The sequence below is a fragment of the Bos indicus genome, chromosome 3 (genome assembly GCF_029378745.1).
Source record: "Bos indicus isolate NIAB-ARS_2022 breed Sahiwal x Tharparkar chromosome 3, NIAB-ARS_B.indTharparkar_mat_pri_1.0, whole genome shotgun sequence".
Taxonomy (NCBI): Eukaryota; Metazoa; Chordata; class Mammalia; order Artiodactyla; family Bovidae; genus Bos; species Bos indicus.
In genome coordinates this window covers 3,243,603-3,270,903 of record NC_091762.1, presented here as the reverse complement: position 1 = coordinate 3,270,903, position 27,301 = coordinate 3,243,603, and the positions used below count along the sequence as shown (strand labels likewise).

At 45.6% G+C, this 27,301-nt stretch overlaps 1 protein-coding gene across 1 annotated transcript; it reads left to right on the top strand.

The window, feature by feature from the left end:
- The first annotated feature begins 2,957 nt into the window (after positions 1 to 2,957).
- On the top strand, positions 2,958 to 26,183 carry MGST3 (microsomal glutathione S-transferase 3). The gene is made up of 6 exons (XM_019986691.2): positions 2,958 to 3,115; positions 20,534 to 20,657; positions 21,782 to 21,855; positions 22,665 to 22,722; positions 25,097 to 25,169; positions 25,945 to 26,183. The coding sequence occupies exons 2-6, from the start codon at positions 20,541 to 20,543 to the stop codon at positions 26,079 to 26,081; spliced, it is 459 nt and encodes a 152-aa protein (XP_019842250.1). The 5' UTR covers positions 2,958 to 3,115; positions 20,534 to 20,540; the 3' UTR covers positions 26,082 to 26,183.
- Positions 26,184 to 27,301: the final 1,118 nt, after the last annotated feature.

Below are 27,301 nucleotides of genomic sequence, written 5' to 3'. Positions count from 1 at the left end.
TGGAGAGTCCCTTGGACTGCAAGGAGATCAAACCAGTTAATCCTAAAGGAAATAAATCAACCCTGAATATTCATTGGAAGGACTGCTGCTAAAGTTCCAATACTTTGGCTACCTGACGCAAAGAGCCAATTCATTGGAAAAAAGACCCCAGTGATGGGAAAGATTGAAGGCAAAAGGATAAGAAGGGAACAGAGGATGAGATAGATAGATACCATCACTGATTCAATGGACATAAATTTGAGCAAACTCTGGGAGATACTGGAGGACAAAGGAGCCTGGGGGGTCCTGCAGTCCATGGGGTCTCTAAGAGTCAGACACAACTTAGCAATTGAACAACAACAATCTGTGTGATTAAGTACATATTTGTGTCCAACAGGGATAACTGGGAAAGGAATGGCCAGAATTACTCTCGACTCTTCAGTCATTCCTTCTACCACCTCAGGCTGCCTTCTCATATAGAACAGTCACTAAGTGTCTTACTGCTGGTCTGCTGCAATAACAAAAATACCATAGTATGCGTGACTTAAACAGTGAACATTTATTTCTCTAAATTCTGGAGCCTGGGAAGGTGAAGATCAAGGTGCTAGAAGATTTAGTGTCTGATGAGAACCTTCTTCCTGGTTCATAGATGGCTGTCTTGGCTGTGTCCTCACACAACAGAAGGGCCAAGGGAGCGCTCTGGGGTCTCTTTTACAGGGACATTTATCCCATTTGTGCAGGGCCCACCTTCATGAATGGTTGGATGGCATCACTGACTGGATGGACATGAGTTTGGGTGAACTCCAGGAGTTGGTGATGGACAGGGAGGCCTGGCGAGCTGCGGTTCATGGGGTCTTAAGGAGTCCGACATGACTGAGCAACTGAACTGAACCCTCGTGATCTAATAGCTCCCAAAGGCCCAACCCATGAATACCTTCAGAGAAGGGATTAGGTTTCAACATATGAAATGAGGTTGGAGCAGAGAGGAGTGGGGGGTGGGGGGGCATGGGGAGGGGTGGCGGGAGGTAGACAAAAAGACTACAACAAAGAACATCCTCAGTCTATGGAAGTAAAGGAGTGGGGAAATGTCCCTCAATAATGTACAACTGCTTTCCTACCTTTTTATTTGCAGTGTTCAATGAAAACTGTTCTTTGCCAGAAACCCTAAAATACAAGGGGTTCCCTGGTGGGTCAAATATAAAGAATCTGCCTGCAATGCAGGAGACCAGGGTTCCTCCCCTAGGTTGGAAACATCCTCTGGATAACGGAATGGCTACCCACTCCAATACTCTTGCTTGGGTAATTCCATGAACACACAGGAGCCTGGCGGGCTACGGTCCATGGGGCCACAAAGACTCTGGGCAGGACTGAGCGAATAACACCTTCACTTTCACTTTACTGAAGAAGCTGAAAGCGTGAGACTGGTCGGAAGTTGTTGAAACAATAGTAACTATTTTATGAGCCCTCAAAATACTTCCAGGTACGTGAATACGACAAATTACTAAAACACCCACCCTAGAGTCTTTCCACGGAGAAGGCAATGGCACCCCACTCCAGTACTCTTGCCCAGAAAATCCCATAGATGGAGGAGCCTGGTAGGCTGCAGTCCATGGGGTCGCTGAGCCACTTCACTTTCATTTTCACTTTCATGCACTGGAGAAGGAAATGGCAACCCACTCCAGTGTTCTTGCCTGGAGAATCCCAGGGACGCGGGAGCCTGGTGGGCTGCCGTCTATGGGGTCGCACAGAGTCGGACACGACTGAAGTGACCTAGCAGCAGCAGCAGAGCCTTTCCAAGATCAAGATTCCAACCTTTCTACACCTCGACCTAGAAGCACAGGCTCTCATTGAGAGGAAGTACCCCTACACAAGAGACACTAGGGTTGGCCCACATGCGGTGATCCCTAGTAGGATGTGGAGTGTCCAGAGTAAAGGGGTGACGGGCCCACTTAAGATACGTGAAAACTAGATAAGAATAAAAAAAAAAAAAAAAAAGATACGTGAAAACTGGAAACTCTGGTGCTTTCTGCAGTGGACTGTTCCGGAGCTGAGCTTACAACACTTATAAGTAAGCTCCATTCTTTCCAGCTTGACCCCGCCTGCAACCCTCACTTAAAATCTCACCGCACCATGCCTAGGCTAGAGGGCCTAACTGGGGCAGAAATTCGCTATCAAGGATCTATGGGTCCCTGAGGCAGTGCGGTCTCGTTTCCGGAGAGCTGGAGCGGGCGAGCGGGCAGCGTGTGTGAAGATGGGGGCGAATGGGTGCGGCCATCACGCTCGAAGTGCTAGGTGCCGGATTTTGGAAAACCTAACAATATTAGAGAAACACACAGGCTCGAACATCCCTAAACCCTTCATCTGGTGAATGCAGCAATCTGGGACCGTGAGCGTCTACACCAAACTAAACGCAGCCAGAACACACGCACCCCTCCCGGGCAACCTCTGCTTGGGTGCCCTCCCACTTCGCGCAGGCGCCGTGCAAACCTGTGGTTCCGCCCTCACCGCAGAGCGCCTAGAAGCGGACTACGGTGGCTCTGCTAGGGATAAATTATCAAGGTCCTACCGTGCAGCCTGGGTCGGGAAGTTCCCCTGGAAAAGAAAATGGCAACCCACTCCAATATTCTTGCCTGGAATATCCCATGGACAGAGGAGCCCGGTAGGCTACACTCCATGGAGTCGCAAAGAGTCGAACACAACTGAGCGACTTCACTTCACTTCATGCAGCAAATGCAACCCGAGAAATATGAACTGGCTGGGAGAGTTTAGGGAGGCGGCCACGATGGCATTTGCAGAAACAGATAAATGTATTTGGGGGTGGGAGGGTTAAATCTCCCTGGAGAATGAAATGGCAGTCCATTCCAGTATTCTTGCCTGGAAAATTCCATGGACAGAGGAAGACAACAGTAAGGAGGAAGAAAATTTAGACTCTGGCTCAAAACCTGGGGCCCGGGGGTGGTACTCTGAAGTCCCTCTCGGGCACCCAGAGCCCTGCCTTGGGGGTGTGGCCTCGTGCTGCCCGGGGTTGGGGCGGGACTGCCCCGGGCCACGCCCCACTCTGATAGAGGCCAAGGACGCCGCACCTACACTTCCGCTGCGCACTGCGTTCTGCACCGGGCGAGCGAAGGTGATCCAGGTGAGTCCCGGCCCTTGTGGGCAGCGAAGAGGGTGGGCCTCGGGGGCACTTAAGCTTCTGCTCTGGGCACTGCCCATATCTCTGCCATCCCTAGCTGAATAGAAGCTCGCTCGCTGGCTCCCTTCTTTTTTCTACCTTTGCATCCCCTTTGCCCTCCATCCTCCCTATGATGTAGTGAGTTTGGAGCGTCTAAGTCAGACTAGCCTCGCTATCTAAAACTCAGGGAGATTCTCAAGGTCAACGCTTCCTCGGTTACTTCCTTTTCTCTCCCCCGTTCCCTGAGCTGTGTGGACCCCGGGCGCTTTCTTTCTGCCTTCCGGAGCCCACCCGACCTTGCCAACTGCATCTCTGGTGCACAGGATGGGCGCGCAGGGCACTGCAGGAGCAGCTGGCAGTGCAGGCCTGATGGGTGACACAGGTTTTTAAAGTGGCCTGAGAGCGCTGCGCCAGCTGCGGATGTGCATGTGTTGCTAGGAAGTTTCCGGGAGGGCCTCCAAGGGAATTGTGTTTATTTTCCTCCGGCCTCATAGAAACGTTTTTCCGTATGTTTGTATTGGAACCTACGAGTGGGTCACTTCCTACCGCCGCCTTAAAGCAAGAGTGGAGGCGTCATCTTCGTTTAGATTCTGTCTTGAATTTCAGAGGAGCCCTTCATCTGATGTGGCTGCAGGGAGCCCTAGGGCCCCAGCGGTGGGGCAGCTGTAGGGCGGTGGAAGGGGCTGGGGGCTGATTGGTAGCTTATTCCCCGATGTTCTGGCTTCTGCTAACACTTTCCTCACGAAGTTTACCGCTTCGGGGACCAGAGTGTGGGAAAGGAGATGAAAAAAAAGCAGAGACAAAGAGGGTGGGTAGGAGAAGAGCCTCGGGCTTGTGGCTTTAATCCCCTAACAGAGAAAAGGGGTTCTGGAAGGAAGGACTCCCAACTGCCCTGCAGATGTGTGGCTCTTTGCAGGTGCTGTAGACCTGGGCGTGGTCGTGTGGAATTGCCGCAGATGTTAGATTTCTCTGTCCGTGGGAGCTGAAGCAAGGGCACCCCATGGGAAATCTGTAGATCATTGGGAGTCTACAGTTTCTGGGAAGCACCCAAGGTTACTGGTCAAAATAACAGTCTGTGCTTAATTTAAGTCAACCAATTCAGTAATGAGCATATAGTACCCGAGTCAGGGAATTGTTTATTCTCACAGGAGTTAAATTTAACTGAATTTAATACGTTTATATCTAAAATCCAAACAAATGCTTTCTGCCAGAGAAGACATTCTGTTAAGCTTCCCTCCTGACACAGTGTTACAGAAATAGAAAACTTTGTCAAGCCATTCCCCACCCCACTCCCAAATGATGTTACTATATATAAAACAGATACTGGTAGAGGTACTGTGTCTAATCATAGAAACCGCATTTCGGGGGCTTACATAGCCGCCGTCCTCGTTAGTATAGTGGTGAATATCCCTGCCTGTCACGCGGGAGACCAGGATTCGATTCCCCGACGGGGAGGCAACACACCCTTTGGGGCTTCCCTGGTGGCTCAGAGGTTAAAGCGTTTGCCTGAAATGAGGGAGACCTGGGTTCGATACCTGGGTCAGGAATATCCCCTGGAGAAGGAAATGGCAACCCACCCACTCCAGTACTCTTGCCTGGAGAATCCCATGGAGGGAGGAGCCTGGTAGGCTACAGTCCATAGGGTCGCAAAGAGTCCGACACGACTGAGCAACTTCACTTCACTTCACTTCACTTTCCATACATAAGGAACAAAACTGGAGAAGGGCAGTCTTACCCCTTATTTAGACTTAATCCTGCCAGTTTAGGGTTCTGCAGAGATGCAGTCCGTGAAGGAGAACCTCTTAAGCTGGAGAATAGTAAAGGAGCTGAACCTACCTGGGGAAATCTGGAATGAAGTGAATGACAAATCAACCTGTGAAAAAGTCATTTAGTGCTAGCTGCACAGATAGCAATATCTAAATATATTCCCTATGAAGTGAAGTGAAGTCGCTCAGTTGTGTCTGACTCTTTGCGACCCATGGACTGTAGCCTACCAGGCTCCTCCGTCCCTGGGATTCTCCAGGCAGGAATACTGGAGTGGGTTGCCATTTCCTTCTCCAGGAGATCTTCCCAACCCAGGGATCGAACCCGGGTCTCCCCTTTTGCAGGCAGACACTTTACCATCTGAGCCACCAGGGAATCTATATTCCCTATCAGTTCAGTTCAGTTCAGTCACTCAGTCCTGTCCGACTCTTTGCGACCTCATGAATCGCAGCACCCCGGTCCTCCCTGTCCATCACCAACTCCCACAGTTCACTCAAACTCACGTCCATCGAGTCGGTGATGCCATCCAGCCATCTCATCCTCTGTCGTCCCCTTCTCCTCCTGCCCCCAATCCGTCCCAGCATCAGAGTCTTTTCCAATGAATCAACTCTTCACACGAGGTGGCCAAAGTACTGGAGTTTCAGCTTTAGCAACATTCCTTCCAAAGAACACCCAGGGCTGATCTCCTTTAGAATGGAGTGGTTGGATCTCCTTGCAGTCCAAGGGACTCTCAAGAGTCTTCTCCAACACCACAGTTCAAAGCATCAATTCTTCAGCACTCAGCCTTTTCACAGTCCAACTCTCACATCCATACATGACCACAGGAAAAACCATAGCCTTGACTAGACGGACCTTTGTTGGCAAAGGAATATCTCTGCTTTTGAATATGCTATCTAGGTTGGTCATAACTTTCCTTCCAAGGAGTAAGCGTCTTTTAATTTCATGGCTGCAGTCACCATCTGCAGTGATTTTGGAGCCCCCCCCAAAAAAAGTCTGACACTCTTTCCCCGTCTATTTCCCATGAAGTGATGGGACCAGATGCCATGATCTTCGTTTTCTGAATGTTGAGCTTTAAGCCAACTTTTTCACTCTCCACTTTCACTTTCATCAAGAGGCTTTTTAGTTCCTCTTCACTTTCTGCCATAAGCATGGTGTCATCTGCATATCTGAGGTTATTGATATTTCTTCCAGCAATCTTGATTCCAGCTTGTGCTTCTTCCAGCCCAGCGTTTCTCATGGTGTACTCTGCATATAAGTTAAATAAGCAGAGTGACAATATACAGCCTTGACGTACTCCTTGTCCTTTTTGGAACCTTTATTTCTATTTAAATATTCTGAATCTGTATTCAGAACAGCCTGGCCAAGCACAATTGATCATGAACCATTTACCTTTTTTTAAAGCAATATTTGTTTAAAAGAATATACTGCTATGGTTTTTTGCAACTGGTTTCATTAATACTACTTATGAGTATACTTATAATACTACCTATGAGTATACTATCCTTTTGAAAAAGAAGAATTCAGAAGTTACCAGGTAGGTTACTACTATGTAAAATAGAATTTTTGTATTGCCCTGTCTCTTATGTTGTCTACCTATTTTCCATGGGGAAGTTATACTACATTCCAAATATATTTGCAAATACCTCTAAGGATTTCAGCATTTAGAATCACCAATCCTCTGTTACCCTCTGAGTTCTTTCTTGAGTCCACCTACTCATTAACTGGAACTTGTATTCTAGTATTTTGGTGCCGTAATTCAATCTGTTTTATTTAACAGCCAAAGAAATTTATTTTTATCTATATGCTTTTTTTACTTCTCCAGCCTAAGAAATGTGAAGGATTGTGACACAGCTTCCTTCTAAGTACAGACAGGCCTGAAGAGTTAGACTCTTGTTTCAGACAAGTGCTGCTGCCTGTGCAGTTCCTCCATTCAGAATCACTCTGAATGGAGACTCATGGGAACTCAGCAGCTACTAAGAATTAACTACAGTCCACCCACATTTCTTGTGATGGAAAGTCCAAGTGGTGTCAGTGTGACTCATTAGAGGTTTTTTTTTTCCTCTTCAGGAAGTCAGAGTTTAGTTTCATTCTGCCCCTCCATTCCTATATAATGCTAATTAAGGGACAGGTTGTATGGGAATCATGATATAAAAAAGAAGTGCTAATTTCTGTGCTGCTTTGCTCCTTACAAACCTGTACGCCTGAAAGATTAGAGGTTTTTTTTTTTCTGTAATATCTCCTCTTGTCATACATAGTTGCTGCTGCTGCTAAGTTGCTTCAGTCGTGTCCGACTCTGTGCGACCCCATAGACGGCAGCCTACCAGGCTCCTGCGTCCCTGGGATTCTCCAAGCAAGAACACTGGAGTGGGTTGCCATTTCCTTCTCCAATGCATGAAAGTGAAAAGTCAAAATGAAGTCACTCAGTCGTGTCTGACTCTTAGCGACCCCATGGTCCATGGGATTTTCCAGGCAAGAGTACTGGAGTGGGGTGCCATTGCCTTCTCCAACTGCAGTGCTAACACTCATTAAAAAGAAAGGAAAAAAAAACCCCAAACTTGGACCTTTTCCAAGTTTTTTTCTTCTTCCAATTAGAAAGCTCTTGGGCTTTAATCAGTCACAGGCTTGGAGTTAATTATTAGCTTTCTATTCTCGTTAATATAGTTTATCCTCAGGAGACGGTCTGGGGAAGTAGCAAAGTTCTGAAGAGGTTAAGTGTGATCAAACTTGCTCCCCAACCTTGTTGAGAAAGGATATATAGCCAAGGGTTTAGAGCACGACTCTCAAGCCAGACTGCCTGGCTGTGCGTGAATCCAGGCTTTCTCCGTGATAGCTGCGTGTCCTGGGCAAATGACTTAACCTTCTCATGTTCAGTTTCCTCATCTGCAAAATGGAGTAATAATATATCATAGGGATGCTGTGAGGATTTAGATGAGTTAATACTGATGAACTACTTAGAACCGTGTTTGACACATAGTAAATAATATATGTACTACTAGTACTGTTATTAATAATCGTTGATTTTTCCTACCACTCTTCATCTAGTCTATATCACTACCCTCCAGCCAGCACTGGTCTCCTTTTTCTCCCTTATACAAGTGAAGCCCTTTCCTTTGTGGCTGTGTACTTGCTGTTTTCTCTACTGTGTTCTCACATCTCACATCACATCCTTCAGAGACCTTAGTTCCGTCTCTTCTCCTCCTGTTCTATGGTCCTCCCAAGTTGTCTTCCTCCTTTTGACTCCATTTTCTGGCATGTCAGGACCTCCTTTCTCTGTCTTGATGACCACTGTGACCCTGCACTGCACGTGGCACCCAGCATTCAGTAGGGGATAACACGGGGAAGGCCTCATCTTGAGGCCATACTGAGGAAGGTGGTAGGTGTGGCCTTCGTTAAAGTGAGCATTCCATCTGATGAAATGGTTTGTTCTGAATAGATTGTATCAAATCAGCCCCCTTGAATGAATTGTTGTTGTTCAGTCTTTGTAACCCCATGGACTGCAGCACACCAGGTTTCCCTGTCCTCCACTATCTCCTGAAGTTTTCTCAAGTTCATGTCCATTGAGTCAGTGATTCTATCTAACCATCTCATCCTCTGCCGCCCTCTTCTCTCTTTGCCTCTCCCAGCATCAGGGGAATGCGTTGTTACAAGAGTTTTATTCTCTTCTGCGTTCTCCGTTCTCCCCCTGTCCTCTGAGGTTGGTGCCCTTAGACCATGGGACGTGTTCTGCAGCCTCTCCCTGGGATCATGCCTCCCTGGAGGCTGGGCTCCAGATGGTCCATGGTGGCTCAAGGCCTCTAGGTCAGCGCATCAAGGAACTCTCACCCATAGGGTCAAGAATTCTTGGGTCAAGACTCTGTTTGGGAGAACTCATCATTGCACAAACAAGGGAACCCAGGATTTGTTCAGTCTTACAATCTAGTATTTTCGATTCCTGAAGAGCTGACTTAGCGGTTCTTCCCAAGAGCAATTCCACTCGGTGTGTGTGTTCAGTGTGTTTTCACGCTGAAGTCAGAGTCCAGAGAAGAAGAGAGCAAGTAATTTGCTTTGACCTTAACAGAGTATGACTGTCAGTGCAGGCTCATCCAACATAACCAGGAAGCATTCACTCAGGCGTCAGCATCAAGCTGGTCCTTCACCAGCCCCTCTCCTGCTCCCAGCGAGTATAGTGGTATAGCCATTTGTCCTCAGCATTGACAGTTCACCAAAACATTGGAATTAAAATGACATATGTGAGGCTTCCTTATGGCCCAGCGGTAAAGAATCTGCCTGCCAATGCAGGAGACATGGGTTCGATCCCTGATCCAGGAGGATCCCACATGACTGCAGAGCAACTAAACCCACTGCCCCACAACTACTGAGCCTGAGCTCTAGAGCCCAGGAGCTGCAGCTACTGAGCCCACATGTCGTAACTGTTGATGCTCCTCAACAAGAGAAGTCACTGCAACGAGAAGTCTGTACACTGCAACTATAGCGTAGCCCCCTGCCTGCCACAACTAGGGAAAGCCTGCACAGCAACGAAGACCAGCACAGCTAAAAAAGATAAATAAGTATTTTGGTTTTTAGTGACATGTGGAACTTGAATATTTTATATTCCAAGCTCTGGCTACTTAATCTTCAATGGAATAGATTTGGATTGTAGGACATGTATCTCTTAAAAAGACAGCTCTTCCATTCCCCTAACTGACAGCTGACGTCCACCTTCTGAGTGTTCTGCTAGCAGTGTTGATGAGGAATTAAAGAATGTAAGAAACTGGGAGAGAACCACTTTGTGATCTGCCTCTGCTGTTTGCCTCACTTGAATTAATAATTGAGGCTGGAGATGTGATGGCCTGCCTATTCAACTGACTTTTCATTTTTAGCCCTTGGAGAAATGTCTACTGAATATGCAAAGCAATTGTGGAGAATAGTTTTGCTTTCCTTCTCTTAACTGTCCATGTCTTCCTTTTAAAATGTAGCTGCCATTTGAAATGTTGACTCTCAAACAGATTTTACCATCTGTTTAGCATAGAAGTTACCAGACTGGCATTTCGAAAATGTAGGATGAGCCCAAAGAAACTCTCTTTTTTTCCTCTCCCATCATGGAAATAGGGAATTACTTTTGTGCTACTTCTCTCCAGGCTCTTAACTTTCTCCATGTAGCTTTATATGGGCACAGCTGTCTTGCCTGGAAGTAATTTTGAGGCCTTTTCCTTTGTAGATATATTTGGAGGCAGAAACGAGGCTGGACAACTACTTCATTGAAAGGGTATAGGCTGAGTAGACCTCTGCCACAACTTCCGAGTTTTTGGAACCACCTCCCAGTGCTGGGTACTCATAGAAGTCCATTTGATATGGTCAGATGAAGCCCTTTAAGTTACCATCTTTGTAGTATTCTCATGAAAAAATACCATGTAAAATGTAAAGTAAGGAAGATTGGATTAATAGCACAGGCAGCCAAATAAGGATTTTAATGAAATACTGGGGAATGGTGCCAAGTCAGCTGTCAGTGCTCTAGCCTTGTCCCAGTCCTGATGCATTAACAATAATAATAATAATAATAAAGCTGTGGAGAAATTGCTGTACCGATGGAGAAGAGCAATCTTGCAAATGGAAGTAGGGGTTACCATTGCCCACTCTGGCTTTTATTTATTTGTTTGAGGGCAGAGAGAGAGTTGAAAGTTGAAATCCTCTCTCCCTTGAAATATTTGCTTGATTTACATTTAGTAAAAGATAAGTTGTTTTAACTTCATGGCTCAAAAGTCATAAATTATTTGAGACCGTTGCCCAGTGCTCCAGCTTGCCTTTTGCTCCATTTGTGCACTGCTGATTGTGCCTGGGGAATTTCTATTGGCAGCTCAGAGGGAGTGGAGTAAATAGTGAAGGAGAGCTTTACCCCAGGAGTACTCTGCTGGGTGTAGTTCAGGAAGTTCTCTGATTAATCCTTTTGTAACTGAAGGAACCCCTGCCCCAGGGAGATAAGGGGAGTGGTGGCAGAAGCCGGAATCGGAGGAAATAGTAAGTGAAGTAAAGGACTTCAGTGGTGGTGTTTCTAGGAGAATCAGTCAGTCATTCCTGGAGGAGAGTGCCTTAGCCAGATAGCATAATGAACCCCATGAACTCAGGCACTGCAGAAGAGCATATCTTCTAGGGGTGAGACAACACAGCCTCATTTTAAGTCCAAGCTTGATCACTCCTAAAGTGAGACTTGACAGTGGTGCCTTGTGGCTTTTTAAAAATCCACTGCCTATTCACTGGCTGTACCAAAGACCTGTTGCTCCAAGTACTGCTCCTTCCACCGTAGACTTCAAGGCCCCACTAGTCACCAGGGCACCAGTGCTTTCTGATCTCCCCCTAGAAACCCACTGGTCTGGTCCCATGCCCCACCTGCTTAGCTACGCTTCCTAGTTTTTTTCCCTCCAACCTGATATGTGCTCAGAAAGTTGTGTTTGGCCAGTAATAAACATTTTGATAAATAAAAAAGTTACAAGCAGAAATTCTGCTGTTTCAATATGTATATTACAGGAGTAATTTGGTTTCTAAGGTATTCTCAAAATATGCAAACATCCAAAGGTAGAGCCTGAGGCTGGTGAGGGTCTGTGGGGAAGAACAGCTGCCTGGGAAGGGGTAGGACTCGCACAGGACGTATTGGTGGGATTGGACAGTGGGAGTGAATTCAGGAGGGAGCGCTGCCCGAGATGTATTCCCTTACAGCCCACTTGTCTCTTGACCTTCGACACATGGACTCCACTTTCTACTATTCCCCTAAAGCCTGGCTGCACAGGGTCCCCCTCACCAAAGCCAAGAGCATATTCTGTTCATGATTCTTCACAGAGGGGTCCACTTCTTTTCAGAATTCTTTCTTCCTTACCTTTAGGGTCTGTACTACTCCTGCTCCATTTTCATACCTGGAAAACTCTTTCCATGTGTTGGAGTTGAATCCGCCCCAAGGCTCACGTGGTTAAAGATGGTCATGTTTGCTTAATCAAACACCTTTCCCTTTGGAAAGTGATGCTTCCTCTGCTAACACTTAACAATTCCATACCCTTTCTTCTGCTCATCTCATTTTAGTCCCTTGAGGGAGAAGCAGGAGAAGCAGCACTCTCACCATTCACTGGAGTCCTGGCCTTTCCTCACCCAGAGCCTTTCTTTGCACTTGCTCTTGCCTCTGACTGGAATGTTCTTTTCCTCAGTGTTGCATGGCTGTTTCTTCTACATCCATCTGTCAGTGCAGATGTTGGCTGCAGAAAAGTGACCTTTCCCAGACGATCCTGCTGTAGTAGCCCCCTCCCCCACCCATCCCCTTTCACCACTGCCTTGTATGTTCTCCATAATCGTCATTCCTGAGGACTTCCCTGGTGGTCCAGTGGTTAAGAATCTGCTTTGCAGTGCAGGTGATGCAGGTTCAATTCCTGGTTGGGGAACTAAGATCCCACATGCTATGGAGCAGCTAAGCCTGCATGCCGCAACTAGAGAATCTGTGCACCACAATGAAGGATCCTGCATGATGCAACTCTGACCTGATGCAGCCCCACGCACACACACACACAGTCATTGCCCGCTCAGATTGACTTGGCATATTTCTTGTCAGTCTTCTGACATTAGAATGTCCGTGCGTTGAGATCAGGGACTGCATCTTGTCCACTGCTATATTCGCACACCTAAGCAGTGCCTGGCATAGAATAGACACTTTGTATATCGTGGTTGAATAAATGAATTAAATGTTCTCATGCTGTCCACACTAGGAAATTAAGTTCTTCTGTCAGTATGCTGTCCACATCCGGAATCTAATAGACCCGCCTTTTGCCGAATTTGAATCTATCCCAAACTATCAGAATTAATTCCTAAGTCAGAGCACATAACTGATTTGTAGAAAAGTCAATATCCTCCTTATTTAGGAGGTATTCACACAGATGGACAGATACGTGTACTTGCCAGGATGTACAATATGTCTTTGTGTTTGGATCAGCATTTAATAAGTGTTTGTACCAGATGCTTAGTCTAGCTTATCTCATTTAACTCCTCAAACCATCCTGTGAAGTAAATAGTATTCTCCAATTTGGCAGAGAAATTAAATGACATTTACAAGCTCCCAGAGGTGGGGTCTGAACATGAGTTTATCTCCAGAATTCTCACTGTCTGTGCTTCCTTAGATTTTCCCATGGCAGAAGACAAATCATAAACGTTATTCAAGTCTGCTAGGAATAAAAACATTCCCAAAAGGATTTCTGCAATTAAATAAGAGACAAGAATTTTGTAAATAAAAAGAAAAACTAATTCTTTTTAAACCTTCAGTTTAATGTTCTCTCAACTGTTTTGACTTAAGTGTGCCAGGAAGTAGTTAACTAGAAACAAATACCTCTATAGTTACTAAGTGAGGAGAGAATAGAAACACTTCTGTCCTATTTCTGCCTTTCCCCAACCCGTTTAGTTTCATTTTTGAGAGGAGTTTTTTAAAATATTTGTTTTGGCTGCATCAGATCCTAGTTGTAGCATCTTTTGTTGTAGTGCGGGCTTAGGTGCCCCTCGGCATGTGGGATCTTAGTTCCCCAGCCAGGGATCAAACCCACATCCCATTGATTGAGAGGTAGATTCTTAACCAGTGGACCACCAGGGAAGCCCCTGGTGGGCAGTTTTTGTACTTGGCTTCTGACCATTGCTATGAAGGAAAAATCTGGAATTGACTATTTGTTTTCTTATTTGCCTACTTCCTGCAATAGAACATGAGCTTCCTGAGGGCAGGGGCCAAATCCAGCTTATCATCTTCTCTCTTACACCAGCCCACGGAGCAGCCGTAGTAGGCACGCAATATACCCGACAAGTAAATGAACACACACTCAGCCCCGTGCAGTATGAGGGTGTCTGGCTACAGGGAGGGCTTGCATGACTAGAGTTTGCTGATTTCCATGGTCTGTACTAGAAGCCTGCTTCCTTCTGGATACTCCTGCTTGTCAGATGACCTGTTATAACATGCTAGCTAGTAAGAGTTTGGGGAAAAGGGGCATGTGTGTAGCTATAAGCTATGTTTGCTCTCTTAAAATGGTAGTTTAAAATTATAAATTCTTAAATGTATCCTATCATCATATATTCAAACATCGCCTTTTATCACTGAATCAGGGCAAAGACAGTTAACGGCACATTAGCACACACAGTGTGACCTGATAAATAACATTCATTGAGTACTTACTGTGTGGCAGGTAGCTTGATGGGTGTTTAGAGACAGTGTCCCTATTTAGCTTTACAACTATTATATGAAGTGGGGTAGGTGCCATGATCATCTCCAGTTAACAGGCGAGGAAGTCGAGGCTACTGAAAAACACTGAGTAATTTTCTTGAGGACCCACAGCTAGGGGTATGAGATCCAGGTTCCAAACCCAGCCAATTTGATTTCAGAACTGCACCCTTACCTGCAAGGCTGTGTACTGCGCTCAGTGGGTAAGTAACAGGGTTCAAGCTAAAAGTCAGGTCTGACTCTTTGGCTCCATTATAACATACTGCCTGTTCCTCTGTCTCCTCAATTACTAATTATTGTCAGGCCGTTTTTTTTTGCTGGTTTCTTTTTTTAATTTACTTATTTTTAACTGGAAGATAATTTCTTTACAATGTTGTGTTGGTTTCTGCTATACATCAACATGAATCAGCTATAGGTATACATATGTCCCCCCCCGTCGTGAACCTCCCCACCCCACCCCTCTAGGTTGTCACAGGGCACCGGTCGAGCTCCCTGCGCCAGCCAGCAGAGTCCCGCTGCCTATCCCTTTTACATATGGCAATGTATATGTGTTAGTGCTACTTCCTCAGTTCATTCCACCCTCTCCTTCCCGCACTGACTCCACAAGCATATTCTCTACGTCTGCATCTCTGTTGCTGCCCTACATATAGATTCATCAGTACCATTTTTCTAGATTCCATATATATTCACGAATACATGATATTTTTCTCTTTCTGACATACCTCACTCTGTATAACAGGCTCTAGGTTCATTTACCTCACTAGAACTGACTCAGATTTGTTCATTCTTATGGCTGAGTAATATTCCACTGTGTATATGTACCACAGCTTTCTTATCCATTCCTCTGCCGATGGACATCTAGGCTGCTTCCGTGTCCTGGCTATTGTAAACAGTGCTGCAGTGAACACTGGGGTACATGTGTCTGTTAGAATTGTGGTTTTCTCAGGGTATGTGCCCAATAATGGGATTGCTGGGTCATATGGTAGTTTCCTAGTTTTTAAAGAAATCTCCATACTGTTCTCCATAGTGAGTGACTTTATCAGTTTACAGTCCCATGAACCGTACAAGAGGGTTCCCTTTTTTATCCTCATTCTGTCTGGCATTTATTGTTTGTAGATTTTTTGATCGTGGCCATTCTGATCGGTATGAAGTGAAACCTCATTGTAGTTTTGATTTGCATTTCTCTAATAAGTGATATTGAGCATTTTTCCATGTGTTTCTTAGCCATCTGTATGTCTTCTTTGGAGAAATGTCTGCTTAGGTCTTTGTTAGGCCATTTTTCATATAACTTTTTGGCATATATTTGCTCACTTTAGACATTCTGCTGCTGCTGCTAAGTCGCTTCAGTCGTGTCCGACTGTGCAACCGCATAGACGGCAGCCCACCAGGCTCCCCCATCCCTGGGATTCTCCAGGCAAGAACACTGGAGTGTGTTGCCATTTCCTTCTCCAATGCATGAAAGTGAAAAGTGAAAGTGAAGTCACTCAGTCCTGTCCGACTCTTAGCAACCCCATGGACTGCAGCCTACCAGGCTCCTCCATCCATGGGATTTTCCAGGCAAGAGTACTGGAGTGGGGTGCCATTCCCTTGTCCGCTAGACATTCTAGAAGGTACAAAGGAAAATCTAATTCAGCCATCTAAAAATAACTATGCTTATGATTTTGATATTTTCTTCTTTAATTTTTTCTATTATTGAGAAAACTAAGATATACACTTCGTTGTCTTTTTTTAACCTAACACTATATTTTAAATCTGTTTCACCATCTGAAATATTTCACTATTTTTGATGATTCTATTCTATTTTATGGCCATGTTATTTATTTAGGTAGTCCTCTTTGTTTGGACATCTGTACCATTTCTGTTTTTGCTGTTATAAGCAGTGCTGAAGTCTTTGAACCATATCTGTTTGCCTTCCTGATTACTACCCTAGGATAGATTCCCAGTAGAATTATTGAGCATTTTTAAAATACGAACAGTATAAAGTATACTACCTTGCTTTCAGGCTGTTCTCCAGATGGTTCTGTTTTACATGTCCCCCAGAAGCATGGAACACTGCAAAGTAACTAAATAAATTTTTATTTGTACAGATCATAAATTTTAATCTTTACAGCTGGTGTGTGACTAACCTTGAAAACTGCATGAAAATTAACAAGTGCTATTATACAACCAAGATAGTTACAGAGTAATCTACACTGGTCGTGAAAGTTCAGTTCCAAAAGGATCAATATGTGTCTGTCACCATGTAGAAGGCAAAGTCTAGGGCAGAGTTCCCACCCCAAGAACCTTATCTTGCTGGGTGGATATATGGGTTGCTGGAGACACAGAGCAGGTATGTAATCAACGAACCGTGGTGTGCAGTCCGAATGAGTGCTCCTGTCAAAGAGAGGTTTATGTTCCACATATCAGCTTCGCAAGCCTGTGCCGTGGGACCTATCTACTAGCTGCGGGTGGCCCCGCCTTGGGTGTGGCTGCTGTGAGCTGAAGTGCCTCCCCTTTCCCAGTGCACACACCCAAACCCACGACAGGTTGGGAGTGTCCAGCTCTCTGTCCTGGATTCCTCAGAAAATAGGGATTTGTTAAATGAAGATATTTTTTTTTTGACCCCTAAGTGAATTAAACGGATTCTTTTCTTAAAGGACAAGCTGTAAGCATTGTCAATCCGCATGGGATTTGTGTCTTCATCAGCTATAGTGACAGAGCTTTTCTCTGTGCTCTGATTTCTTTCTCCAGGAATTCATACACCCAATTGCTTCCATTGTTTCAGTAGATATCTTAAGGGGGATAAAAAGGAAACTGACATGGGTTAGGCACATACTTTATGCCAGGCACTGTGCCAAGTGGAGGGATCATTTTGAAAGCCACCTGGACTTACAGCTTGTTTTGTTTATTCTACAGCTTTCTATAAGCACACACTCTGTGCTTGGCATGGAGGATGCTGGACAAACATGGTCCCTCCCTCATGGGAGCTTAGTAGCTGATACAATTGGCCGCTCTCTCTATTCTAGCCCTGATCACACCAGCTGGGAAGTGCTGGCTGCAGTGCCTGTGAAGCAGGACTCCTCACTGGGTAAAAGTGCATGGCGGCGTCTGGGCGGGCTGAACAGGCTTGGCTCCTGCACTTGTGCAGGCGTGTCCATGGCCCCTGCAGGGAGAGCCTCGGGGAAGGCCTCCTCTCTCTTCCTGCCCCTGGCACATTTACAGTTTCCTGACCCATTACACCATCTTTTGCAAACCACCTACTTTAGCATCGGACTCTAAGTCCCCCTTCATGTAACTTCTCTGCCCTGCAAAGGTCTTGCTCCTGCTTCTGCTTGTCCCCACCCCGATTCCTTTTCCCCCAGTACCTATCACCACAGCAGCGTATGAAGAGACACATTTTCATTAGGGTGTGACTGCCTGAGCATGTCCTCCGAAACTGCATTTATATTGTGGAAGAGGAACACAGTAGTAAACATTAATTTCTAATTGCAGATTTTCTTAAATATTCATGTATTAGTTATTTATTTGACTGCACTGAGTCTTAGTTGCGGCATACAGGATCTTTAGTTGCAGCATTAGAACTCTTAGTTGCAGTATGTGAAATCTAGTTCCCTGACCAGGGATCGAACCTGGATCCCTTGCACTAGGAGCATGGAGTCTTAGCCAGTGGACCACCAGGGAAGCCCCAAATTGCAGATTTTTGAGCAGTTGCCTTTCCAAGTTCATTGCCTGCAGTAGAAACATATCCTCAAAAGGCACTTCTCTGTCCTGCCGCCTACCTTCTTCTACCCAAACCCTTACAGGCCAGAAAAACAGAGGCCAGTGACTTGGCCACAAATTCTAATGTTTTGCTAGGGCTAGTTGGAGTATTTGGGGGAAAGTTCTATAGACTGTTCTGGTCTTAGCTCTGCCTTCACCTCGCTACCTGTGCCTCTATTTCCTTTTCTGTAAAATGGAACTTACGGGATTTGGGGGAAGATTACAAGCATGCTGAAAAGTCACCAGGTGACCCCAGGCTGTGAGGGAGCCCAGCCTGCTGTCCAAAGCTGAGGTCTGAATGGACTTTCAGCTTGGAAACTTGGATCTAAACCAGATAGTGAAGTAAAAGTCATTCAGTCGCTCTTTGCGACCCCGTGGACTATACAGTCCATGCAATTCTATAGACCAGATTACTGGAATGGGTAGCCTTTCCCTTCTCCAGGAGATCTTTCCAACCCAGGGATCAAACTTAGGTCTCCCGCATTGCCGGTGGATTCTTTACCAGCTGAGCCTGACCGTTTAATTCTTAAACAGGCAGCTTTTGGCAAAGTCAGAGACAGCTTCATTTTCAATAGCCTGTTTGGCCTAGATGTGTTGAACTCCAGGGTAATTAGGTAGTCGTGTTTATTTTAATTTTCAAAGAGGTGTTTGGTATTCACTCTGTATTTTTGTTTTGCTATCTACTACTAAAGCTTTCTCCCCAAGCTGATTTTCTAAACTCTGAAAATGACTAACTGTAGAAGAGAATGAGGGCAGGGGAGCTTGGAGGGGAACCAGAGACTCCTTGCTCTCTGCAGCCACACGTGATGGCCCAGGAGAGGCTGACCTGGTGGTGACTTTGGTGCTGAGTCATGGGAATGGCCCTTTCCAGAATGTGTCCGCGGTCCCAAAGAAGAGCGTGGTAGGTACCCCTCAGCGAGCAGCTCCAGGTGAAGAAAGACTGTAGCAAGGGAAACTGATGGAAATTATTGTGAAACATGGTGAGGGGTGAGCAGATTTTAGGATTTTGTTTTCAAATGTTATTTTGCAGATGTAAGGGAAACTTAAACTTTTAAAGAGCTGAGCTGTTTACAGGCCCCAGATTCCACACTGAGAAAGATGCTGTGACTCCAGTGTCAAGTCAGCTCTGAATCGTCAAGTGGAATTGAAAGGGGACATCGGAACCTAATCAGAATCTAAACTTAAATCCCAACTCTGCTACTTTCTCTTTTAGACCTTTGGAACATTACTTAACCTCCGGGCATTCTTTGGAAGATGGGGAGAATACTATCTGGTAGGGTTGTTAGTGAGGATGACTGGAAACATTTTGGAGCAGGGTAGCCCTCCCAGGCTTACGGGAGAGATGTAGCCCTACAGTTAGCAGGGATGGAAGCTCTAAGCTGAAGGCAGAACACACATGAGCTGTCGGCCTGCAGCGTCCGTGCACGTGGCGGGCCAGCAGCTGAGAGCTCGGGAAGCCTTGTAGCTATTTCTCTTTATGCTGCCGTGCTCTTTGGACATCTGGTGATAAAGCTCAGAGAGGTTGGAGGCAGCACTAACTACTTTGAGATTATTAGGGCTTCTTTGCAACCACCAAGTTTTCTTCTCCTTGGCGTTCCTTCTTTCCCTCCTGGGGCAGGACAGGAACTCAAAGAGCTGAAACTGCCGAACACTGAAAAATGCTGAGATGAGCTTTTTTTTTTCCTCCAAACATCTTATTAAGAAATTTTTGAAACATGCAGAAAAGTTGAAAGAATTGTACATTTATCATATATATATTTAACACAGGTTCTAGAATTAATATTTTGCTATATTAGCTTATATCATCATTTTTGATGCATTTCAAAGTAAGTGGCATTGCAGGCACCAGGACACATCATGGGGTTAGTTTTGAAGTATTGATTTGATGAACACCTTGGGTTCTCCATGGAGAAGGAAATAGCAACCCACTCCAGGGTTCTTGCTTGGAGAATCCCAGGGATAGGGGAGCCTGGTGGGCTGCCGTCTATGGGGTCGCAGAGTCAGACATGACTGAAGCGACTTAGCAGCAGTAGCAGCTTGGGTTCTCCAAGAGCTGCTCAGAGCCCCGTTCTGCTTTCGAAGCACTAAAAACCATCCCTTCCCTTCCAGCGTGATGTTCCTGCTGCCACACTAGCACGTGCCTCAGGGTCCAAGCGAGGCCTAGAGGTCCCTGCCCTCAGTGTCCCCCATGCCACCAGACAAACTAAAGCCTGGAGTCATTGTGCACTTACTGGTTTATACCCTCTTCTCTCTCTCTTTCTGTTTTTCCCTTTTTGTCTGTCCGTCTCCTTCTGGTAATCTTTTAGCATTTTGCCTTATGAAATATTTATTTGAATTGTGGTTTTTAGTGGCCAGACCATCCTATGGCAATGACCACTGCAATGGTTTAGATAAATCTCATAAATGCAGTGTTGATCAAAGGAACTCCAGCACAGAAGAGAATGTGATCGTGAACTTTTCTGTGCGTATATTGCAGACTTCAGTCATTTTTTTAAAGATTCTGTTGGGTGGTTAACATCTCTGACTACCTCTTAGAGCCATCAGATCACTCACACCTCTTTTCGATCTGTAGGGATACACTTGCTGGTAACAGAGCATCGCACTCCTGAGACCTCCTGCGGCACAGCGCCCGTGGTGCCGGGCGGCACCCTAATGTGTTCTTTCTCCCACAGAGTCAGGATGGCCGTCCTCTCTAAGGAATATGGTTTCGTGATTCTAACTGGTGCTGCCAGCTTCTTGATGGTAACTCATCTAGCCATCAATGTTTCTAAGGCCCGCAAGAAGTACAAAGTGGAGGTGAGTGGGAACACATGGTGCCCTTATAGGCGTGTCGGGGGCAGGAACCCGTTTTCAGCCACAGAGGCAGAGGTGAGATGCTAGTGATGCTACTGACGTACCTGTTAGAAACTCTGCCCCTGTCTGGCGGGAGGAGAGAAAGAAGTACAGGCCCCTGCTAGAGGGTCTCTTCGGTCTTGTTTCTCTTTTGTCTCTTCTGTAGAAAAACCAGGTGTGCTTTTGTCTGGAGCTCTTTGCTGGGAAGAGAGTTATTTTCTAAAGGAGGTTAAACAGGGAACTCCCTGGTGGTGCAGTGGTTAGGACTCCATGCTTTCATTGCTGAGGGCCCGGGTTCAATCCCTTGTTAGGTAACTAAGATCCCACAACCTTTGAGGTGTGGCCAAAGATAAATAAAATTTTAAAAGGGGGGGTTAAATAGCAGTTGTTTTCTGGGGTGCCCATTTAAAATGATGTCTTCTGGTGATTTTCCTGTCTCCCGAGTAGAAAAGAAGCACGTGGTGCCACAGTTATCCCGTGCTTGGACATTAGACGTAGGGGGCAGGTCTGCTGAGTGCTTCCTTTAGTTCCAGCTAATCTAGAAGGGATAATTACTGAAGCTGTCCCTGGCGAGCAATTTTAAATGTCTACTCTGTTGAATAATTATAATTAGGCTCCCTAAGCAGAACTCCTTTTAAAGTTCTCATGTCCAGTTTCTTTTTTTCAATGCACACATCCATTAACATTCTCACACACAGTTTCCATTCCCCCAGTAAGGGAACCTTAAAGGCTGTGGTATCTGATTGACTCTTGGGACGGAGCTGTTTCCCAGTTACTGCTCGTAGTGCATCTCAAAGCCACCAGTGACGGCATAATGTCAACAAGAGCACTGAATTTGGTGCATGCTGCCTCCACCCCTTGAATGGCACAGACATACGTCCTTGTTCTGGATATTAATAGACCCAGATTGAATCTGCCTCTGAGAATGAGACCTCTCTCACTGCATGTATTTAAGCAGAAATTGAATGATCATCTACCAAAGTTATGACAGAAGATGCTTTGGGATACATTGTCTTTAGGGCTGATTTTAACTCTCAACATTGAATGCTACACTTAACCATATGATCACACGCACTTTGTTTTAACAGTATCCTACCATGTACAGCACTGACCCTGAAAACGGGCACATCTTCAACTGCATTCAGCGAGCTCACCAGAACACGTGAGTGCTGGCCCTGCGGGGCCCCTGAGACATCTGCAGAGTGGGAGCTTTCTGTCCTACACCTCAACCCTGGGTTTGCTGAGTAATTGGGATGATGATCATGGATACTCATTGAAAGTATTGTAAAATGTGTTTATGAACAGATTAAAATAATATTAACCAAAATTAAGAGTTGTTAGGATGGTGAGAGACTGGATAACCTTTTCTTTCCATTTCTTTTTTTAAATTGAAGTTGATTTACCTTGTGTTAATTTCTGCTGTGTTACTTTCAGCAAAGTGATTCAGTTATACCTACATTCTTTTTTTATGTTCTTTTTCATGACAGTTTTTTTACAGGCTATTGAATACAATTCCCTGTGCTATATAATAGGACCTTGTTGTTTATCCATTCTGCATATAATAGCTGACATCTGCTAACCCTAACCTCCCACTCCATCCCTCCCCCAACATGTCTTTAATGCTATGGTACTCTTCTGCAGTATTTGCAACAAGTCCACTCTAAAGTGATGCTGAATGTCCCAGCCTAGGGGTGAGAGGCTTTGAGCTCTGTAAGCAGGTTGACTCTAATTCACCTCTTCACTTTGTTAGCTTTGAGGTCTTGGACTCACTGTCTTCTGAGTTACCTCTAATCCCAAGCAAAGCAAAAGAAGGTGGATGATCTTAGTGGTCCGGCCTTCTGCCTCTACTCAATGATTATATTTACTCTCATTTCTAACTTGGCAAGTAAGAATGTAAAGTTCTTAGTTTTACATGGACATACTTAAGTAGGGTGCTTTTCTTAAAAAAAAGTTGTTTTCTTTCTATTCCAGGTTGGAAGTGTACCCTCCCTTCTTATTTTTTCTAGCTGTCGGAGGTGTTTACCACCCAGTAAGTACTGAGCACGCACAGCACAAGTGGTTTTTTTGGGGGGTGGGGGGGTGGAGAAGGGAGGCATCTGATTAGATTTAATAGATTTAATTCACTGAGTCTTTGGGGAGGGAAGAGGAAATGAACATTCAATGAACATCTTTGATGTCTAGGCACCATATATTTTAAAGAATTAAATTCTGTTACTTCTTACAGTTTCTTAAAGCAGGTAGAATTTTTCCTGTTTTTTTTTTTTTTTTTAACAGATGAGAAACCTCTTGAATGTTGTATAACTTTCTCAAGATCAAATAACTAGAGTAAAAAAAGTCATAATTTGAACCCAGGACTGTATGCTCCTAGAAGGCTCATGTTTATCGAGTTTTCCTTTGCTGTATTTATTCAGGCAACAGAAATTTCCTGGACACCTGAGGTTACTGCAGTGACCAAAACAGGCACAGACTCCAGGTCTCATGCACTGACTCTTAATTGGGGTTACAGATGAAAAAGTAATGCAAGTATTGGGTTGGCCAAAGAGTTCATTTGTGTTTTTCCACGTCTTATAGAAAATCCCTAACAGACTTTTTGGCCAACCCAATACATCATGTCAATTCAATTCAGTCGCTCAGTCATGTCCAACTCTTTGCGACTCCATGAACTGCAGCACGCCAGGCCTCCCTGTCCATCACCAACTCCCAGAGTCCACCCAAACCCATGTCCACTGAGTCGGTGATGCCATCCAACCATCTCACCCTCTGTCGTCCCCTTCTCCTCCCGCCTTCAATCTTTGCCAGCATCAGGGTCTTTTCCAATGAGTCAGTTCTTCGCATCAGGTGGCCAAAGTATTGGCGTTTCAGCTTCATGCATCGCGTAGTATGTTAGAAAGTGGTGCACCCCACAGAGGAAACACCAGTGGGCACGGTGGAAAGGGAATGCTGGGGGACCAGTGCTGAGGGGCGCAGTCAGGAGGCGTTCCCTGCTGCGAAGGAGACACTTGGGCAGTTGGTAGGGAGCACATGCCTCCAGACACCCCCAGACGGGAGGTGGGCAGGGGAGGCCCTGGAGCAGGAGCCTGTCTGGTCTGCCTGGTGTGCAGTGAGCAACACGGCTTCAGTGGTGGGCAGGGGGTGACGGCAGGGGCGAGGGGGCACCTCGGTGCCTTGTAGGCTGCTGTGGCCCTGTGAGCCCTGGATTTGGTCTGCACTGCACCTTACCTACATAAAGCAAGGTTCTCTGGTTAGTTGCCGTTTGGGTCTTGCTTTGGACAGAAACTTTCCTTTCAAGGGGCCAGATTTCCCCTCCATTGGGTTGTGACCAGAGGACTGGTACCTCACATTTAGGGCTCTGAGACTTCCATAAGCCTCTGCTCTGCACCCAAACCCTGCTTCTGTCCCGCACCCGGGGATCCCGTTCCTTGAGCTTAGTTCTTTAAAAATACCCTAAGACTGCTCTGAGGACAAGCACCTAACGTAGCTCCTGGGTTTACAGAGCAACCTAATGAGACTACAGACCTCCTAGATAGAGACATATGTGCCTGGGTGTTTATTTATGGTTGTTTCATACTCCTACCGATATTTAACACTCCCTAAAATCATGGAAACAAACAAACAAAAACCCTGAAGTAGGAAGCTCACCCCACTGATGACAGTGCTGAGTTGGAAAGATGCTCGAGGACAGCGGCACTCCGTGACTCACGTCCTCACACCTCTTCTCTCTCTTTCTCCCTGGCCTCCTTTGGACCAGAGGGGTTGTCACCCCAGGAGGGCAGCCAAATGGAAGGATTTTTCCATCTCACATGAGTTTTTCCTCTGTCTTCTGAAGGGTGTTGGAAACGGGGAGACTGTCCCCTTCCAAGACTGCATATCCTGGGGTTCACAACATAGCACCCCCTCTGGCTTTTTCTGGGAGAGCCCCACACTTGGGTATAGGACGCAGCGTAGCCCCTCGGAGCCCTCTGGAAGCCCTCACTGATGAAGCAGCCCTCAGCACGGAATGCCCAGGCCACTGCTCACAGCGGTCCTCCCCTAGTCCTGCCTTTCCGTTGGTTTCCTCTCCTGTTGCTCTGCAACCCCTAGGCCTGCCTCTCCCAGAGCAGAATCACTGTGCTCTAGCACCCTGACCCCTCCAAGGCAAGCCCGGCGGTTCCTGCCATCCCACCTACCGAGGAGAAGGCAGGCCAGCAATCACCTCTCAGGTCTGCAAGCAGTTCATAGAAGGATCACAGTGCTTTGATTTTCCTGACGGAAAACAATTTCATTCTACCCTCATTTGGTAGGGAGTATTTTACCATATCTATGAAATTGTTAACTTTTTATTAAAGTATGTAATCAATCCTAGATGTTAATAAACATCTGCCTGTTTCTTGAATGAAAACACTGACAGAGCCCTTCTATTTTAGCGTATAGTTTCTGGCTTGGGCTTGGCCTGGATTGTTGGACGAGTCCTTTATGCTTACGGCTATTACACAGGAGGTAAGGACACGCTGCTGTCTGCCAAGGAAACAAAATCTTCTGCTACTGTACTTTCCTGTTTAGCAAGGCTTTTCAAAAAGCAAAGTAACTTAATTTACTTTGTTTTTCTGTAACTTGATAACCAAGTTGTAGCTATCAAAGTAACTTGATAACCAAGGTGAAAGATTGGTTATCGTCTTTCCTTTTGTTAACCTTTGAATAGAATTTAATAACAAAGCTCATGTTTATTGAACATTTTCAATGTGTCTATTGCTGTTCTAAGACCTCAGCATATGTTGTTTAACCCTATAACAGTTCCATGACATAGATAGTATTAATATATAGATGAGGAAACTGAGGCTTAGAAAGATTAAGACTCCAGGTCTCAGAGCTACTAAGTGTAAACTAGAAAGCCAGGATTCAAACCCAGGCAGTCAGACTTCAGATCTGCTCCTCAGCTGTACTATAAACGGTGTTTCTGAGAGACAAGTGGGGAAGAGACTCTTCTGGCTGTGCTTACCTTTTGGAAGAGGAAAGAAGTTCCCAAAGATCCTAAAGCAAAGGTGCTCTAATTATTATCCTATAATTTGCTTTAAAGTCCAATACTATTGTGACACACAACTTTCCATGCAGTATCTGACAATTGCCAGCATAGGCTAAAGAGTTGGCTGACCTCTTAAGACCAAATGGTCTAACGTACAACCCCAAGTGCCTTGATAGAATGGCTGGTGGATGTTGACAGCATTGTAATTGTGGAGCGTCCCCAGTAACTTCTGTTCCTTCCTCTTTCTTTTAGAACCCAGAAAGCGGCAGCGGGGAGCCCTGAGCTTCATCGCCCTCATTGGCCTGATGGGCACCACTGTGTGCTCTGCCTTCCAGCATCTTGGTTGGGTTAGAACCGGCTTGAACAGCGGGTGCAAGAGCTGCCATTGAAGAATTATAGGGTTTTTTGAAACTCTCATTCAAGTGACTTTTATTTTCAGTTACATTTTTTTTCTTGAATAAAATCTTAGCTGGCGTGAGCCTCATACCTAACCCTGACTCTATCATTTAATTCTTTTTGAGTCTTTATCTAAAATATAAGTATCCTGTTCCTACTACATGAGTGAGGGGCCACAGGTATTAAGCACCCCTTCTACCCTGCCAGAGGATCTTTACTTAAGGTGTGAGCTGAGAAAATGTCTAATTTTGAAAATATTTGTAATCATGCCCACTGAGCCACCTGAGAAGGCCCCCCACAATCATGCCATGGCAGTAAACACCTGAGGCTTGACGGAAAGTCTTTTTGTGCTAGTTGGGATATGAGATTCTCTTATCACTTGCTAATATATAGAATGACAATAGGATTTTTTTTTTTTAATCTCTACTGAAGACTGATTCTAATAGTTAAAAACTGAAAGTGAAGTTGATCAGTCATGTCTTACTCTTAGCGACCCCATGGACTGTAGCCTACCAGGTTCCTCCATCCATGGGATTTTTCAGGCAAGAGTACTGGAGTGGGGTGCCATTTCCTTCTCCAGGAGATCTTCCCAACCAAGGGATTGAACCCGGGTCTCTCACGTTGTAGACAGACACTTTACAGTCTGAACCACCAAGTGACAGACTAAATTGAAGATTATGAAAGTTAATAAAGATGAATCTAATTTTCTGCATGTGTATGCTAAGATCTGCTTGCATAGGTACAAATGGAGGACATCCTTAGCAACAAAAATACAGTAGACTTAAGCAGCTTTGCTGCCTTGGGTTTCTTTTGCCTTGGACATGGGGTATCTCTTCACGGCTGCTCCAGCAAAGCGCAGCCACTGCTCCTTACCTTAGACGTGGGGGGTATCTCTTCATGGCTGCCTCCCCTGACCCTGGAGGTGGGGTAGCTCTTCTCGGCTGCTGCCCCTGACCTTGGACATGCCCAATGTGCTACTGGAGATCAGTGGAGCAATAACTCCAGAAAGAATGAAGGGATGGAGCCAAAGCAAAAACAACACTCAGTTGTGAATGGGACTGGCGTTAGAAGCAGGGTCCGATGATGTAAAGAGCAATATTGCATAGAAACCTGGAATGTTAGGTCCATGAATCAAGGCAAACTGGAAGTGGTCAAACAGAAGTGGCAAGAGTGAATGTCGACATTCTAGGAATCAGCAAACTAACATGGACTG

What these genes read in the sequence shown, in the direction of transcription:
- MGST3 (XM_019986691.2), top strand. Translation starts at nt 20,541, where the DNA reads ATGGCCGTCCTCTCTAAGGAATATGGTTTCGTGATTCTAACTGGTGCT. An exon ending in GCAAGAAGTACAAAGTGGAG is followed by an intron (nt 20,658 to 21,781) that starts GTGAGTGGGAAC and finishes TTGTTTTAACAG; the next exon opens with TATCCTACCATGTACAGCAC. An exon ending in TCGGAGGTGTTTACCACCCA is followed by an intron (nt 22,723 to 25,096) that starts GTAAGTACTGAG and finishes CTTCTATTTTAG; the next exon opens with CGTATAGTTTCTGGCTTGGG.